The 18,654-nt window shown below is 34.5% G+C and overlaps 1 protein-coding gene across 4 annotated transcripts in view; it reads left to right on the top strand.

Annotated features, from left to right (window-relative positions):
* LOC116845753 (inactive rhomboid protein 1) overlaps positions 1-17,178 on the top strand; it is a 340,621-nt gene extending 323,443 nt beyond the window's left edge. For 2 of the 4 annotated variants that reach the window (XM_032818806.1, XM_032818809.1), the window contains 10 exons: positions 1,287-1,597; positions 4,089-4,175; positions 4,710-4,901; positions 5,134-5,317; positions 6,424-6,660; positions 6,823-6,849; positions 6,985-7,175; positions 7,432-7,728; positions 12,640-12,793; positions 13,050-17,178. In XM_032818806.1, coding sequence (XP_032674697.1) covers positions 1,287-1,597; positions 4,089-4,175; positions 4,710-4,901; positions 5,134-5,317; positions 6,424-6,660; positions 6,823-6,849; positions 6,985-7,175; positions 7,432-7,728; positions 12,640-12,793; positions 13,050-13,481 — 2,112 coding nt within the window. In that variant the 3' untranslated portion in view covers positions 13,482-17,178. The remainder of the gene's footprint in view (positions 1-1,286; positions 1,598-4,088; positions 4,176-4,709; positions 4,902-5,133; positions 5,318-6,423; positions 6,661-6,822; positions 6,850-6,984; positions 7,176-7,431; positions 7,729-12,639; positions 12,794-13,049) is intronic. The other 2 variants (XM_032818807.1, XM_032818808.1) reach the window with 2 other exon arrangements.
* Positions 17,179-18,654: the final 1,476 nt, after the last annotated feature.

Here is an 18,654-nt window from a genome sequence, read left to right as displayed (position 1 = left end):
TATATATATATATATATATATATATATATATATATATATATACAGGGTGTCCCGCGTAAAACGTACGAAAAGAAAAATATAAGTAGAACACATAAAAGTGAACAAAAATTGTGTAAGTCATTTTTCAAACAACCATGTAAAATTTGGAGATATTAATTAAAATAGTTGGGCATATCAGAACGCGGCGACGCGGCAAGCGGGACATACAGCTCGCCGCGGCCGGCGAAGAAAATGGAAGAACGCACACATACACGGATGCACACACGGAGCTAGTCATTTCAGTATGCCAAACGACCCACCTCTCTAGCCTATAAGATAGGTCCGCGAGCAATCGTCCATTTTCTTCACCGGCTGCGGCGAGCCGTATGTCCCGCCTGCCGTGTCGCCGCGCTCTGATATGCCCAACTATTTTAATTAATATCTCGAAATTTTACGTAGTTATTTGAAAAATGACATATAATTTTTGTTCACTTTTATCTGTTCTACTTATATTTTTCTTTTCGTACGTCTTACGCGAGACACTCTGTATATATATATTATCGTCAGATACCCTGTATAAAGCAAATATACTATATACTAAAATTAACTATTAAATTTATATTATACATTAATGTAATTTTTTGTTTTATTGTAGGAACAAATATATATAAACAAATATGTAGAAACAAATTTGTCATAAGTCACACTTTAATTAAATTTATCAAATAATATATTTTTATTTTCATATTAAATTTTATATCATATCTTTTTAAGGGTTAATTTTGAGATAATTTTATTTGCATATTTCTTTCGTGTTTCTATTTCATCGTTTTATATAAGTATAAATGCTAATCATTCATAAGAAATACAATTTTTACATTTGCATTAGTAAAGTGGCTGGAAATTTACGTACATCGAGCTATCTAATTACTTAATCTTCACTAAGAGGAAAGAAGACGGTGTGTGGTGTCCTTTCAGACTTTCGGTTCTGTGTAATGACCGAGTAAAATGGAAGAAATATGAAAAAGAAACAAGAAAATATGAAGCTTTAAATCTTTAATTCAGTTTTCTTGAGATGTGTATATCAGCGCTATCACTCCTACTCTTCCTTGTATATGCGACAAACTTCGTAACTGCTCTCTGTGCAAGAGAAGTTTCGTCGCTGCTCCGTTCATCGAGACTGATAACGACACCGTGAGGAAATTGATATTCCTACGCCAAGTATCATCCGGTGATCGTTACTCGCGCTTCCTCCGATCACGCCGTTAAATTGAAGTTGAATCAAGTTACGCGTCTTTTGCTTTCAGTCGCTGACGAAGCAACGTCCTCGCGAACGCTCGCAATCGCGCTCAGAATCGCGCAGCTTTCCGCCGAGCGTGATTGCGTATCTGTCGAGGTCGGAAGGGGTGTCTTATCCCAGCAGCGGCCAAGACGAGGAGGAGTCCTTCTTCGAGAGACCACCACCACCCCCGCCGCCTCTTCCGTCTCAGCAGTCGCAGACGCAGGCCGATCAGGCCTCAAGCGGATTGGTCAAGGATGAAGAAGTCGGAGCCAAGGTCGTGGACATTCTTGACACCGTGCAGGATCGCGAGGGAATTAGTTCCGAGGAATTGGTCGGGTAAGTATTGCGACAGTAAACTTTTGTGTTTTTTTTTTATGTGGCTTATTCAACTCGAGTAAATGTGTGTGCAAAGGGAAAATATTATAGTTTTTTTTATATAAGTTATTCTTGATTTTATTATTCTGAACAAACACGAATATAAACAAAGTGTCTCAGAACAACGAAGCTCTTGTGAGAACAGAGCTGGATAAAATAAATATAAAAGTCCTATACCGTTTTGCGATATTTGTAATAGTAACCGAGAAATTAATTACCAAAAGTTAAAGAAAAACGTATGCTGAATGGTAGAGGACGGACCGCTCGAGTCATAGCTAGAAACCTTATAAGATGAGAAAGGACACCGTCGCCTGTAAATACTAGGTTCGCCATATCCAAACCGGAAGTATACTTACCTCACTTAAACTTATTGCACAAGTTCAGCAGTGCAGCCAGTGTAGTTAGTGCAGCTGAAAAGAACAGACGACTGCCCAAGTAGGAATTTACTATTAGTATCAAAGTGGCCCAGTACTGATTTATGGTAAACGTTACATAGTACTAGATACTGGTACGGGTTTAGTATTAGTGTGATACTGGGATGATAGAAAAGGGCCAGTATCGGAAAATAGTACTGTCACAGTATCGAAAATCAGTACTGTACCAGTATAAAAAAGGTATCCTAACTGGAAGCAAGGACCCATGACGCAGTCAATCAAAACGTTAACATACGATATCCTGTCTCTTCTTATAGAGTCTCTAGTTACAGTGCAGCTCAGTAATATAGTATGCCACAAGGCCTATATTGCCGCACCGCGCCGAGGCGAGATGTAGGAGCACAGCAATATAAGTATAGGCAGTGGTGCGTTGTCTTCCAATCGCCACGCGCGACATCGCCGTGCGCTATATTACTGGGCTGCACTGTGACTCGAGCGGTCCGTCCTCTACCATTTAGCACACATTTTTCCTTGATCTTTCGTAATTAATTTTTCGGTTATTAATATCGCAACACGGTATAGGACTTTTATATTTATTTTAAGCCGCTCTACGTTCTCACGAAAGCTTCGTAGATTGTTCTGAGACAATTTGTGTACAGAGTGTTTCAGTTCTCACGAATTTTATTTATATCGGTTCTCTAAGCAATTTAGTGTTATTTATTTATTTATTTACAGGTTCTCTGAGAAATTTAATGTTAATTTCCTTTCTGCAAAAACGTTAAGACATCAATAGTTTCTGAAATACAAGCGATCAAAAGAATAGGATTTTTCACAAACTAAAATTTGAACGATCAAATGGATAACAAAATTATTTTTATCAGTAAAAATTTCAAATAGATTTTAATAGAATTTTCTTCTTTGAGCTTTAGTTAGAAAAATATATTGAGATTTGGGAAGTTGCCATGAATAATGATCTCACTCGACATTTTTTATGAGAAAAAATTAATTGTAAATTGTTTAGAAAAATTGTTTAGAAAATTTGTCAGTATAACTTCATACACACAAGATCACTTATAATATCACGAGAACTAGAATATATTGTATAGTGCATATGTATATATATAGATCTTACTAATAATATATTTTTATATTACTAAAAAAACATTGTAATGACATTAATAGGATATTGCTGGTAAATGTTGAAATAACGCAACAAAAGTTGATATTATTAAAATATATATTAATAAACCAGTGACGATTGCTTTCAAATTTTTAACCAAACATTAAAATAACTAGAATAAACAATAAATTAATTTAAAAAATACAAGACATAAAACAATTTAAATCAATCAGAAATTTTATGCTCATTATTTTCGTTATCAAAATATTTATAAATTATTGAAATGTAAATATTATTTAAATTATTTTGACAGAGAGAAAAAATAAATATTATTTTCTAAAGGTATAACATTCGATTTAAATGAAATATCGCTGATGAGTTCATTATATCCTAACCTGAGTAGCACAAGATAGCACAAAATAACACATTCTAGAATTATGTTAGACATGTCCAGGATGTTTTGAGGGATGACCCAAAGCCTCCTGAATATGATCCCCGGATATGTTATGCTATCTAGGAAATATCATACTGAACATTGCTTACAATTGAGTTTGGTGCATAATTGATTAATTTTTGTATATGTATATACAAGTTAGTTGCTGATATATTGTACTTCTAATAAATTTACTTCTAATAAATGTATTATAACATTAATAAAATATTTATTTTATAACTCATGTTTTTAAAATATTCTAAAAATATTTGGGAAGTAATGTTATATTGAGCAATATTTATAAAACATTTATAAAATATTAAAAAACGATAAAAATTAAATAAAAATTAGAAATTATACATATCAACGTTAAAGATGTAGGTTTTATGTTTTTTGCTTACTGGGGAATTAGATTACAAAAAGGGGAGGAGGGAGGGAGAGAAGGAAATTGGAACCATCGGGAGTCAATATTTTTCGATGTCAGAATCTTCGAACAACAAGACATTAAGTGCTTCCTATGTGTAGATTTGCGCAGCAGAAGGATGATAGGACGACGATTGACGGACAAGTTAGACGACCCCGTCAGATCACGAGGGACCATTATACTTCCAGGTGAGACATCGTGATTTCTTTAGTTAAACTCTTTGGCGGGAAATTAAATGTCGCGACGTTAGAATGCGTTAAGCTGTCAGTAGTTACTATAAAATTAATTATTATACTTAAAAATTATGTCACGCATCCGTCACTGTGCCACCGAGTTAATGAGCGGTAATTAATGGCGTTGTAATTTATGTTAATGGATCTGGAAGTGACTCGGATACCGCTCGTAAGCCAACAATAATGGTCCCCATAGGTAGAAGTAAGAAGATTTCCCGCGGAGATGGAAGAGTTAATTAAACGATCGTTAAATGAAAGACGAGCTTTTATTATTTATCTTCTTCGCTCGAGAGAGTTTCGAGCTTAATTCGTGAGAATTCTCTTTGTCTGGTGGCGATCGAAACGCCAGCAACGTTCGCGCAGTTGACGGATTATGGTCTGGCGATCTGGTAGATCGGGAGATCGAATTCGTGGTACAGGCGATTTGCAAAATAGATTAGCTACCGGCCGACAAGCCCGCAAATATGTACAACAAGAAAGAGATTACAGAAAGACAAGTTGGAGCAGGTCGAAGTACGATGCACCCCCGGCAGAAGGTACGCGAGTGCCGCACGACGAAGGGGTGACTCTCAGGAGGGAGTTAGCCGGTGCCACGAGGATCTCCCCAAGCACGATTGATCGTGTCTTCGACAACAGTAATCGGCGACAGTACGGGATGGGCATTGTCGGTCGCTTCTTCGGGTACTATCACATTTCTTACATACACATATATACGCACGCCCATGCACATTTTACTTGTTTATATTACGAGATTTGAAATTAAATTAGTACTATGTTTGTATATATATTCTATGTACAACAACGAGAGATCAAGAAAAGATGTACATAGCGAACGAATCGTATTAAAGAAGTCAAAGCGGATTTGGAAAGAATTATTAAAGTAAAGTCCTCTCGCTTTTCCACGTTGCCACAGGCGATCTTTCCGGAAGAGTGTTGCGCGCAAGCCGGACATAAAGAAGCAATTGGACGACTTCGAGGATCATCGGCCGTATTTCACGTACTGGATCACCACCGTGCAAGTGTTGATTCTCATAATATCGTTGGCGTGTTACGGATTCGGTCCCGTTGGAATGGATCTCAACCATCGATCAGGATTGGTGAGTGGACAGAACGGATTGCTAAATCTCAATCATTCCCAATCATTATTGGAAACCGTTAAAACTTGATCTAAATTACATATTATGGTAGATAGACTAAGGCTAAAAAATAAAGTAGAATAGAATAAAGAATAAAGCAAAACCCAAATATTCTATGAATATTCGTATAAAATACAAATGTTTTTAATTCCAGAATATTCGAATCGTATATTCTGTGAATATCAATTTAATTCATCAATTTAATTCATCAAGTATAATATTGTCACACAGAGATTCGTAAATTTATAATGGAAAAAACATTTTTGTAATATTTGTAAGGTTTATTTGCGCATGTGCAATGCATTTGTGTAACTGAAATTTTCCCAAATATTCCGAGTAGTAACTCTGCTTAAAAAATTTGTGATAGAATTATATAAGAAGAATTTATACAACTGAATCGTGTTGTGGTAAAAGAAATAAAATTATATAGAAAAGCATGTACATTTAGAGAAATATTTAATTGTCTTAAGTATAATATTTAATCGTTAAAAGTAAGTTGCATGTAATACAAAACAAAAGAAATGGATAATTTTTTATATAAACTAAAACGTGAGAAAATGGAATTTCTGATAGAAATGATAACTTCAAATAAGGTCATATAATGTTTCAATGAAATTTGTGTATATATTTATATCGGATTACATTATCGGATTTTTTAAACAGGGTACGCATTTATTATAGGTTAGTAATGTAAAATATGAAAAAATAAAATATTCAAACTATTTCTTTATAATTGTAAAAGCAAAATCAATGATTAATCTATATTTTGTAAATATTCTATGCACATTCATAGAATATTTATAATTAATCATTTCATATATATATCATAAACATATTGTGAACATAGAACAGTATTTTTAATAAATTCATAGAGTATACAAATTTTCGTAAAAAATATCCATAGAACGTTCATAGAATATTCTAACGCTATCTGGAAAGTTATTTCTAAGAAGATTTTTTTTTCTTACAAGAAGACTTTCTTGGAAAGAACTTAAACTAGATTTTCTCAAGTAAATATTCAGTAAACATTGCACACATGTCTGAGAAATGTTTTTAACTACATCTAGGTTCTCGTGACGAGTCTGTCGTTGCAACAAGTCGACTACCAAGAACCAGCGAACTTCTGGCTAGGTCCGAGGGCCGCGGATCTGATACACTTGGGTGCTAAGTTCGCGCCATGTATGCGTCGGGACATTAAGATTCTGAAGGAGATCGACGTTTGGCGGGAAAGAGAACGGGACACCGCTTGCTGCATCAGGAATGACGATTCAGGCTGTGTTCAGTCCAGTAAAGCCGACTGCTCGGTAAGTTCCGACAGTATAAACAAGATTTTTCCCACTTCTACGCGTGACTCTTTTATACTATGTACACTTGTAACTTACAACTTCCAACTCACATATTTCGTGTTGGTTCTCTTCATAGCTGTGCTTTATATTAACGTACTCTTCTTTCATGCGCGCCGACAGGTCCGAGGATTAAGGTCTACTGTTACGGTAAATTGCCATAACATTCTCTCCGGGCTCTTTAGTCTCAATTTGTGCATGACGCTTCGCATGTGAATTCACGGGGTCAGGTCAATTTCTCAGGGATCATCGCTCGTGCGATTAATCGCGACTCGAATTTTGTAGAACACAATCTCGACCTGGAAGAAGTGGGGACCAGGCGATAGTGGACCTGGTGGTCGCATCAGTGGATCAGTTTGCGGTCTGGACCCGAAGTTCTGCGACGCTCCGGCGAGTATCGCACCCTACGAATGGCCGGACGACATCACAAAATGGCCCATCTGTCGGAAAACCAATCCTTTCAACCAACGCTTCAGGTAAAAGCTTTCATACGTATACGTACGTTTGCACGATGTTCTACGAAATGAAAGTAAAGTAATGTTGCGAAAACAAACCATTAAAGGTCTTCTATAATAAAGATTAACGAGAAACAACATGATCATTTAAGAAAAAAGAATTATAATAGTGTTTAATGTTTAATGGACTTTGAAATTCTTCCGACCCAAACTCTTGAATTCTTAATTAGACGGACGAGCATAATCAGCTGAGTAAAATATGAAAATACTTTGACAGCAAAAACGGGAGTCAGCGAGGTAACGGCAACTTTCCCATCGGTCGTTATAAGGATAAAATGGCGGAGCACATGGTGTGTGAAGTGATAGGTCATCCATGCTGCATTGGGATTCATGGAATGTGTCGAATTACCACGAAGGAATACTGCGATTTTGTCCACGGCTACTTTCATGAGGAAGCGTCCCTATGCTCACAGGTGGAGTGTCTACACGACGTCTGCGGGATGATACCGTTTCTGCATCCGGAATGGCCCGACCAGTTTTATAGGCTCTTCACCACTACCTTCCTTCACGCCGGGTAATAACTCATAAATTGGAAAACTATTGCATTCATCTCGATCGATAGATTTTTATACAAAAAGAAATAAAACTAATTTATTTAACTAAATTTTTTAGCAATTGATTTTCTTTTGGTCAAATAAACAATCAAGAGGTCTCTATTGATATTCGACTGATGTAAATTAAGGCTATTCAAAGTCTATATCTCAGTGCAATGAAAAAAAAATAAACTAAAATGTCTCGACAATTCAATAATTATAATGTTAATAACTATTATGACTTTTTAACTCTTATACATATTTTTATCATTTTAATGTGGCATACTGTGGTGTCGTTTTTTATCTCTTATTTAAATTGCGCAAAAATTCTAATAAAAATATATGAAAAATTATGAATATGTTTTTGTAGAATAGAATAATATATATAAAGAAACAATCGCAAATTTTCATTTAAGTATCTAATTTTACTGCAAGTATAAAGAAAAACACGAAAATAGGAGTTTACATAGAAATTTATAACTTTTCTGGAAATAAATTTAAGAAATTTATGCTTTATGAGTTTTTTGCCGATACTTAAGTCTTTAAGTCTTAAAAAAAGAAAAATATTATACATTTCAATTTGTCAAAAAAACATAATTATTTAGGTATACAAAATTTTTTTTATATCATTTCTTTTTTAGCCAAGAGGCGAATAAAACAATTAATAATTCCAAGTTTTTGCGGTAAATTAATCTATTATAACGCAGCTTTTATTATTTATTTATTTTTAAAATTATTATAAAGATTAGCTCTGTACCTAAATCTTTTTCTGTTGGTGATTAGAATTTAACGGTATAGAAATCTTAATGTTTAATATATAAATAAAAATTAATAAGTTACTTATATGAAACTTTTTTTATATATTACATTTATGTAAAGAACCGAAATATAATGAAAAATCATTTTTACTTTACATCTTTACTTTACATTTTGACATCTTAATGTTGCACATTGGGGACAGAAACGACTTCAAAACAATTTAATCTTTTTTATTTGACCGACTATTGAAATAGCTTAACTGTGTTTAGATTTAATATTTCCCACGATTATAATTTTTTTTTTAGTGCGGGAAACAAAAGTTTTCATTCCACTAATTTACAGAAAATTGAAAGTAAAAAATCGACTGGATCGAAAATGATCCTAATATATCAGATTAAAATTAATTAGACTTTTTTGCCGTGGATTGAAGCTTTTCTCTTTTCTATTTTTTTTTATTTGTACTCTTATTTGCAGAACGATTTGTACTTTTTTAATGTATTTTATGCATTCTTTTATGCATGTAAGCGACGTCCAACAGGTAAATTTGGTTTTGAATAATTTTCATAAATCAGATCCTTTAATTAGATATTCAATGTGTTCCGAAATATGTAAAAGAAAGTATTTAAACCGTTCTACGAGTATATACTGCTTTTGTTATTTCATTTAATAGAGTCTGAATAAAGATCGAAACATCTAAGTATTATTGAGTTAACGAGAAATTTTAGGTCATTTTTTGTTCATTAAGGGAATGCTGAAGGATGACAAACTTCGATAACGTAGGAGTGATCGTCGCTAACACAATCAGGCTATCCTTTTCGTATTTCTTGTATGTATACTATACAGAACTTACATAAATGTGTTGCTTTGTTTTACTATATTCAGCGGAAAACCTAATCACACATTTGTAGAAATATTTCTGCAAACTTTTCGGATATTTTTAAGCTTCTGAATTTAGATGCGAAAGTACAGCAACGTTCTTCAAAATTTTTCTATTTGGAACATCTATACTTTCAATATGTACAAGCTGCTGAACTTTTGGATTAGACAAATATTACGCTGACAGCTTGAGATTTTACATTTAAAATTATTTTTTCGTTTTCGTCACATATTGACTAATGCTTCTGTTTATTTTTGCACGTACTTGCATAAAAATATCTGCAATTCTGTATAACCAATACAACGTAAACTTTGCAGAAAAATGTTAGTATTCTATTGGTAAAGTTTTCAGCTTCATCATTGCCTTAAGGAGAACACCTTTTGACTACAAAGAAATGATGTAATTTCATATCACTCAATACATAATTTCAATTACAACATAATTTCATTTCACTCAAATAATTAGAGGAAAGTAGCCTAAAATGATATACCTCTATATTTCATATATTAAATGTTATATTTTATCGAAACTAATATAAACGTAATTCGTTTTATCAGTTAAGTCATAAAAAATTCATATTTGGTATATTTCTTATTCTTTTATATGTTAAATTAGTAAATATCGAGTTTTAGAAATCCGCAAATTTTATTTCTATAATTTTCATTGACGAATTACGTAGACTAAACAGCGATAATTATTTTTTTGTTCTTCTACATGCATTTGGCTTTTGTAAAAATATTTTTTGAATATTCTTATCTTCATCATTTTTTTACTATATAACTTGAAAAATTTTATAAGAATGTGTCTTAAAGTGACATACCCAGTAAGCAAATTGAGCGCAGACTGCGCGCAGATTGGCAGCAAATTTGATCAAAAATCCACAGCAAAACCATAGTCATTTGTGTCTACATTAAGCTACGGTTTTGGCGACAGATCTTGCTATCGGACAATTTGTGTCAAATTTGCAGCAATTATTCAACAATAAGCTCTACCGTATATTTGACGGCAATTTGGTAACAAGATTTGATATAACAGATCCTGCATCAAATTTGTTATCTATTTGCCATCAAAAGTTGATAGCACACTCTGCTCGAAATCTGTTCGCGCTGGTTTGGCTATCTGGGTACCGACAGTAAGTGATAGGTGCGATACTTTGTGGCTAACATAATCTGATTCTAATCTTCCATTGTGACGTGACATTTGTTTATTTTAAAGTTTCATTTTGTTTAGTTTAAAAATATAACATCTGTGAGAATGTAAAATATACATATGTAAAATATGTGAGAAGTGAAAAAGATGGAAATGCCAAAGATATATTTTTATTTAATTATATTTTCCTTTTGTAATATTATATTTTAAATAAATGAATATTATTCAATTATTAAACGCATTAATAACTATTTATTATCAAATATTATCATATATGCAACATGTTATATAACTTCCAATATGTATGTCGCTTTTGACACTCATTTTCTTGTGTTTTACTCAATTTTCGTGTGTTTTACAAAAATATTTTTTGTTTTAAATCTAGAAACAATTTCAGAAACAATTTCAATTTTATAAAAATATGATATCATCTGATAGAGGGTACTTCCAACTACATGTATATATATTTAGAGTAAAGGCACCAAAAGCGACATACCACTTTGTTTTTGAAGGTTATGTCTTAATGTAAAGCTCAAAATATAAATGTAAATATATATACATGTAGTTGGAAGTACCCTCTATCAGATAATATCACATTTTACTGAAATTGTTTCTAGACTTAAAACAAAAAAATGTTTTTGTAAAACGCACGAAAATAGAGTTCAAAGAAAATGGGTGCCAAAAGCGACATACCTATTGGAAGTTATATAACATGTTGCATATATGATAATATTTGATAATAAATAGTTCGTTAATGCGTTTAATGGTTGAATAATATTTATTTTATTTAAAAGCAATATTTATGTTAGTTAGTGTTCACTGATGTATATAATTATTGAAAATGATTTACATTTATATTATTGCAGCAGAGTAAGTTCATATACAACACATGTCACTTCATAATGTGAGGTTAGAATCAGGTTATGTTAGTCACAGCTATCGTAGCTATCGCATACTATAAGTATGTCACTTTAAAACACATTCTCATAAAATTTTTCAAGTTACATAGTAAAAAAAGTGATAAAAAATAAAATATTTATACAAAAGCTAAATGCATCTAGAAGAACTTAATGTTGAACAAAAAGATAATTATCGATGTTTAGTCTACGTAATTCGCCAATAATCATATAAATCATAGAAATAAAACTTAGAATTTCTAAAATTCTCACTGGTAAAACTTTACTGGTAAAACGAATTATTATAATAGTTTCGATAAAATACAACATTTCATATATGAGATATAGAGATCGTTTTAGGAGGCCTATGTCGCTTTTGGCTACTTTCCTCTACATTTATATTTTGAGTTTTACATTAAGATATAACCTCTAAGAACAAAGTAGTATGTCGCTTTTAGTGTCTTTATTCTATACTTTTTGACAAATTGAATTTTTTCTGCATAGTTTACGTCATATTGGTTGTACAAAATTGCAAATTCTTTTACGCAATGAAAGTACGTCATCGACTTCGAAAGTTGTATTCTGTGTTACACGTTCACCGACAACTGTCTGTTCGATTTTTGTCGTAGATATAAGATTTATGTTTTTTAGCTAAACTGTCTAAACTGATGCACACTAGTGCAATAAGTTAGAGTGTGAGACACATGTAGGTCGAGTTTTTTAATTTATTGATGGATCCATTGCATGATGCGCAAATGCAATGTTTCATTCTATTTACGCATCATGCGATGGATCCATCGATGAATTAAAAAACTCGCCTATATTTTATTTTATTTTACTTTAATTTATTGCACGAGTTCAGACAGTTCAGTTAAAAAGAACAGATTTATATCATAAAATAGCTGTGCAACAGCACATACCGAACCTATAATTGTCGGCAAACATGTAGAATATAGCTCCAGCATTCCCTTAATATGATCGTACTGAAAAATATCTAATTGACTCTTCTTTTCGATTAATTATTTCGATATGTTAATTCCCACAAAAAATTAAGAATTTATTTTGATGAAAGCATAAATCTCTCTTTCAATCTATACCTCATCTATACCTTCATAAAAATTCAATAAGATAAAGCTGCCAATTTATTCATTTCGGTGAGTTAACCGAGGAAACAAGCGAAATTTGTTGATCCCACTAAATCGATCTTACAGAATCGTCCATTTGGCAATTACGTTGCTGATCCAGTACTTTCTAATGAGGGATTTAGAGAAGTTGACGGGATCTTTGCGCATTGCCTTCATCTATTTTATCGGTGCTCTCGCTGGGAATTTAGGCAGCGCAATCTTCGTCCCTTATAGGGCAGAGGTAAATTCTTCAATTTCATAACATTATTGATAATAATTTACTCAAAGAATACACATCGGTTTATTTGTTAAAAAGATTTCTTTTTACGATTTTTGTGAAAATCAAAGATATGAAACAATTGGCGATAAATATAAAGAATTTTTTTTACTATTTTTTTCTTTGAAATAACAAAAAATTCCTTGGATTTCAATTTTAAAGTAGAGAATCTTTTGAACGCGTTTATCAACAATACTCATTATGTTACTTGTATTTACAGGTTGGTCCAGCCGGTGCACATTTCGCGCTCTTGGCTACACTAGTGGTCGAAGTACTGCATTGTTGGCCGATGTTGAAACACCCACGACGCGCACTGTCCAAGTTAATTCTGATTCTGCTGGGGTTGCTCGTACTAGGCATTCTACCATGGGTGGACAACTACGCGCATCTGTTCGGCTTTATCTTCGGTTTTTTGGCGGCCTACGCGCTGATGCCGTTTATCTCGTTCGGCCATTACGACCGTAGACGGAAAATCCTGCTGATTTGGGTTTGCTTAATTCTAATTGTGGGCCTGTTCGCGTTGTTGCTTGCCCTTTTTTACAACGTGCCGGTGTACGAGTGTGAGGTGTGCAAGCTATTCAACTGTGTGCCATTCACGCGCGACTTTTGCGCTTCCCAGAACATCAATTTCAAGCGGGAGGAGCCGGTATGACACACGGGGCCGCGGTTCACAGTCGAGCGCGAAGTTGTTCCGTTCGGCCCCCGACCTCACGCTCCTTATCATCGCGCATACCACCACGATCCGTCATTAGCGTTCGCTGTGCTCGTCCTGGCGATGCTTCCCGTCGACTCCCGAAGCCGCAAAATTTGAAGCCGATAAAGTGATCTCTTTATTTGAAGGCTAACCAAAACTCGAAATCTTTTAATTCACTGAAATCTGATATCGTAAATTAAGCAAAATTACAGAAAGTTTTTTCTGGAAATTATTAGATATCCAAAAGAAAATGTCTTGGATCTTTGAGGAAGCTAAGAAAAAGAAATAGAAGAAGAATAGATCTTTGAAGAAGTTGAGGAAAAAATCCAGACTTCTCGGGGTTTTTAAAGAAGTTGGGAGCAGTATTTCCTTTTATCCTATTTACTGGAAATATCAGAAGAAGGAAAAATTTGTAAGAAAAATATTTTGAATTTTGGAAGAAGCTAGGAAATGAATCGGAGACATAATTTCTTGTCTCTTCAATAAAATTGAAGAAGAAATCAAAGATGAAGAATGACAAGAAATGTTTCTTTAATCTTTATAATTAATACTTCATGATCTGAATTATCAAGCTTCCAAAATCGTCCAAGATATGCATTAGCCAGGTTACAAGATCGCAGAATACGAGCTTCTAGAATGATTCCTCTATTCGATGACCGAGCCACCGAGCGATGAAATCGGATTCGGATCACCGAAGCTTCTGAAATTTCACCAGCCCGAAGTTCGATCTCTCCGAAGTCGCGGAGCCTGTCGAGCTCCGAAAATCGGAATCAACGTTCTCATATCGTTCGTACTGTCCGAATGAGTGATACTAGGATGCGAACGAGGGGCATGGGGGTTTGATAGTGCCTGGATCGAGCGGGTGAAGGTCGTGGATCTCGACCGACATTTTCGCTACTGCCAACGAACGCCAGAGAGGAACTCGTGTTCGTCGACGCACGACGATGCCTTAACATTATTAAGTCCCAGCGTAGTGGATGATTCCCGACGTGAGAGATGGTCGGGACTCGGCGGGCCCTGAGGGGGCTCAGGACTTTGAATCGCCGATGGAGTGTAAATATACAGGTCTTCGGTGCCCCGTGACGACGACGAGTGGGTGCTCCACGGGTCATCTCCACGGGATCCGTGAATTCTCGCGGAGAATTCTTGATGGAACTTGGCGTGGCTGCAGCATCCATCTCCTCGAGGTGTTAATAGAAAAGTGGAAGAGGAGGGGGATAAGAATGAATACGAGAATGAAGATGAAGAGAAAGAGGAGAAGGAGAAAGAAAACATGAGGAGGGGCAGATGTAAATAGCATCGAGTCTTGTTACATACCGTTGTAAGAACGACCTTAGTAAGCTAACTTTAGGAAGAACCTTGAAAGTGCGCACGTCTTTCGTCTCTGCACGATATAGTACCCCGCACCTCCGACATCCGGAACTATTGTCTGTGATGGCTTGATCTTGGAGATATTTTTCGTAGCACCGCCAACGGCCGCGATGACGTTGGTCGCGAGCCTTTCTGTAAGGACGATCCGGGAATGACCACTGTCTGGACACCAGTCGATAACTCGATCGATGACTGTGAGAAAAGAGGATGAAGAAGAGCATAAGTTTTCCGAGACGTGTAACATATACGCGAAAAAACGCGCGTATATCTTTTCTGATGCATATATAATCTTATGTTTAAGTATAATTATTGAGAAGAAGATAAAAAAATGATGTATGCAAAATATGCATCATATTTCGTCGATATTTTGAGGCGTAACATAAAACTCACTAATTTCCCATCACGATCTTTCAATTCGATTCGATTATTGTCATTAATAGGATTATAGTTTGATAGTTATGTAAACTAGTTCATGAATTTTTTATAAGATATTGATTTATTAATTCAGTTCTAATGTAACACACATGATATTGCAATTTGTAGTATATCTAGAATACCAATTTGCATTACACTAAGTAACAGTACAAATTTCATTTAATAACTTTATTTCTCGATACTGCATATTAATAACGGTGATAAAAGCGTGATGCAAAATGCAGCACGTAATAACGATACTCAACAATGGCGTGGCACAATGGCAAGTGTTGAAGTATTCGACCGGTATCCAGACAGTTGAATTCTTATCGAGGATAGGAGGGAGGGGGAGGTCCGAGGCAGAGGAGGCGGGAGGAAAGTGTTAACGATTTAAGGCGAAACGAATCAATTTTTTATAACGGCGTGAGAGAGAGTGAGAGAAAGGGTGGGAGAGCAAGGATGATGCGAATATCAGAATTCTTAATCAATCTTGAAATCTGTAAATATATATACCTGCGAGAAAGTGCGAAGGAATGCGAGGGAATAAGAGAGAAGAGGCGAAAGCGACGAAGGAGATGTACGAAACATATGAGGCGATTCGACGATTTTACTCTGGGAGTTGAAACTCTTGTATTTTTTCGGCGGGTTCTCCTCTCAGATACTGATGCGTCCGCAAGCGCTTATTACGCTTGCGACGACAACAAAACATACTTAACATTCCTTTGTATATCCGTAAAATGGAAAATCGAGCTCGCTGTAAGATTATGCCAGTTTCAATTCCTATTTTATTCAATCCATTGCATACGCATGTACACGCACATATATATACGGATATCGCGATAATCGTTAATTTTTTCATTGCATCTGCGTTGTATTGATGCGAACTATAGATTTTGCGAATCCGTGGATTTATGCTCGTCCATGATCATAGAAGACATATTATTTATTTATACAGTTTCTTATATCGGAAATTAATTTAAATGACACGAGAAGGGGAGGGGGAGGAAGGTAACGGAACGTTTCCAGAAAATTAAATTTGGACAGAAAAGTGCTTGAAAGTAGAATAGTTAAATTTGCAATTACTTAAAATAATTGACGGTAGAAATTTAAAATTTTCATAAAATTATTATTTATGATGCTTTTTTCCGTCGATTTATATTATTTGTCGCTAATGTTCTCAAATATTTTCTTCCACCGACTAACTCCTCTTTCAATTCTTTCGAAACAGCTCGGCTAACATCTGCGGCAAAATTTCCGATTTACATTTGTGACATTGTCGCATAGATACACCAAACATATGTGCGCGCAACATACAAACATAGAACTTTATCCTTCAGAACGCAAATTGCAAGCATTGTCGCATACATACATACATACATGCATGTCGATTATCGTCATTGTTATTGCTCGCATTAAATCGAAACGGCGCATTCGGAAACTTTGTGATATACGACTTGACGATTGCATGAGGAGAGAGAGAGAGAGAGAGAGAGAGAGAGAGAAATAGAAAGGAGAAAATGAGAGTGTGTGTGAGAGAGAGAGAAAGAGCCTGTGTGTGTTAGTGGTGACTCAATGTCCCACTAAATTTTTTTTCGGATTATACATATAAATATATAAATATAAACATATACATATACGCGCGCGGGTTAAGATGGTTCGTCGACGACGAGCAGCGTATTGTTATTATTGTAAATGTGTCATATACAGATAATAGCATTCGACATACCACACACACAGAGAGAGTAAAGGAGAAAAACACTCATATACACATATATACAGCACATTCAAACAGTATATACACATATGAATACACGTATATACATAACACACATACACAAGATGGAGATAAATAAATTGAGAACCTTCGATATTTTTTCCATACCGATTACGGCGAGGTGGAATGTCTCGTCCCCCCTCGTGGATGAATACGGGAGGAGGGGACGATTTCATTCTGGTTATGATGTTGTAGAAGTCAAAAATCACGAGCTAATCGCGCGATCAAGCAAATTTTGTATCATTAACTAGTTGTAGGTTGTATATGATTGCATAAAAGTAATTTTCGAGGTGAGGTTCATTACATGAGGTGTCTCAAAATTACGCACTATCTCTGTGTGTGGGCCGTGGATTGTATAATAAAAGTCTACTTAAGAATAGTAGCATTTGTTTGGCGTTTTGAATAGTATTTTATAATCAACAACAATTTAGTAGTTTCAGTGCTTTTTTAGAATCCCTAAAATAAAATCTGCCTCCTTTAATATTATTAAAATCACGAGTTTCCTGTAACAAATTTCTAACTTTTATTTAATTGAAAATCTCATGTTCGCAAATTGAAGTCTGCATTATTTTGTGAGATACTTCGTTCAATTAAATATGCAGTTAGAAAAAAGATTAATATTTTGAAATAATTTTATATACAGAATGTCTCAGATTTTCTTTCACAATCTTTGTGGGAACGTAAAACGGATTGAAGTGAACGTAAAAATCCTATATTTTGTGATATTCGCAATAATAATCGAGATATTACCCAAGGAGTGCCAATGCGTGTATAACGCGCTTTTAATGCGCATGCAACTACATTGACTTCAAAACCGCATTAATTGTATGTTTAAAATGCACTCAAATTAATGCGATATTTACGTATTTCGTAATAACAAGTTTCATAAAATGAATGATTAATTTTTTACATGATACATCGTCAAACCACAAATTATTTCTTACTTACAAAAGATCTGTTCTTTTTCGTAAAACTATTCCTAAACTTCCTAAACTGATGTATACTGATACAAAAAGTTAAAGTCTTTTTTTTTTAATAAAATGGCTGTACTAGTTTAAGAAATTTATGCACACTGAAGCATAAGAATGGGTGCTTCTTATTGAAAAATTCCAGTTGAAAACACAATTAGGATTCCTACTGGGTATTTCGCTTAGGTTTCCTAGATGGATTTCCTAGGTGGGTTTCCTAGGATTGGATTCCAGATGAGTTTTCCAGATGAGATTCCTAACGTCAATGAAATATTCATGTCACAGAATGCCATATATCTGTAGTTGATTCAACAACATTTATCACTGATTTAATAAAAAATAATGTTGGAAGAACAACACATACAGCACAGACGCTTGCAACAACATTACTGCAACGTTTCAATGTTGTATATTGCAATACAATGTTGCAGAAACATTGCAGAGATATAAATTCGCAAGATACCAGCAAACAAGGTACGCGAAAAATATTTTTTTGAATGCGTTGTCATAATGTGCATTAAATGCGAATTTAATGCGGGACAAATATGCGCTTTTAATATTAATTAAAATGCACATTTAAAGCGCATTGTACGCGCATTGGCGT

The sequence above is a fragment of the Odontomachus brunneus genome, unplaced genomic scaffold (genome assembly GCF_010583005.1).
Source record: "Odontomachus brunneus isolate Ranch 3 - 2012 unplaced genomic scaffold, Obru_v1 Obru_scaffold_057, whole genome shotgun sequence".
NCBI classification, from domain to species: Eukaryota; Metazoa; Arthropoda; class Insecta; order Hymenoptera; family Formicidae; genus Odontomachus; species Odontomachus brunneus.
The sequence above is the reverse complement of the archived record's forward strand: the minus strand, read 5'-3'. Positions and strand labels throughout refer to the sequence as shown.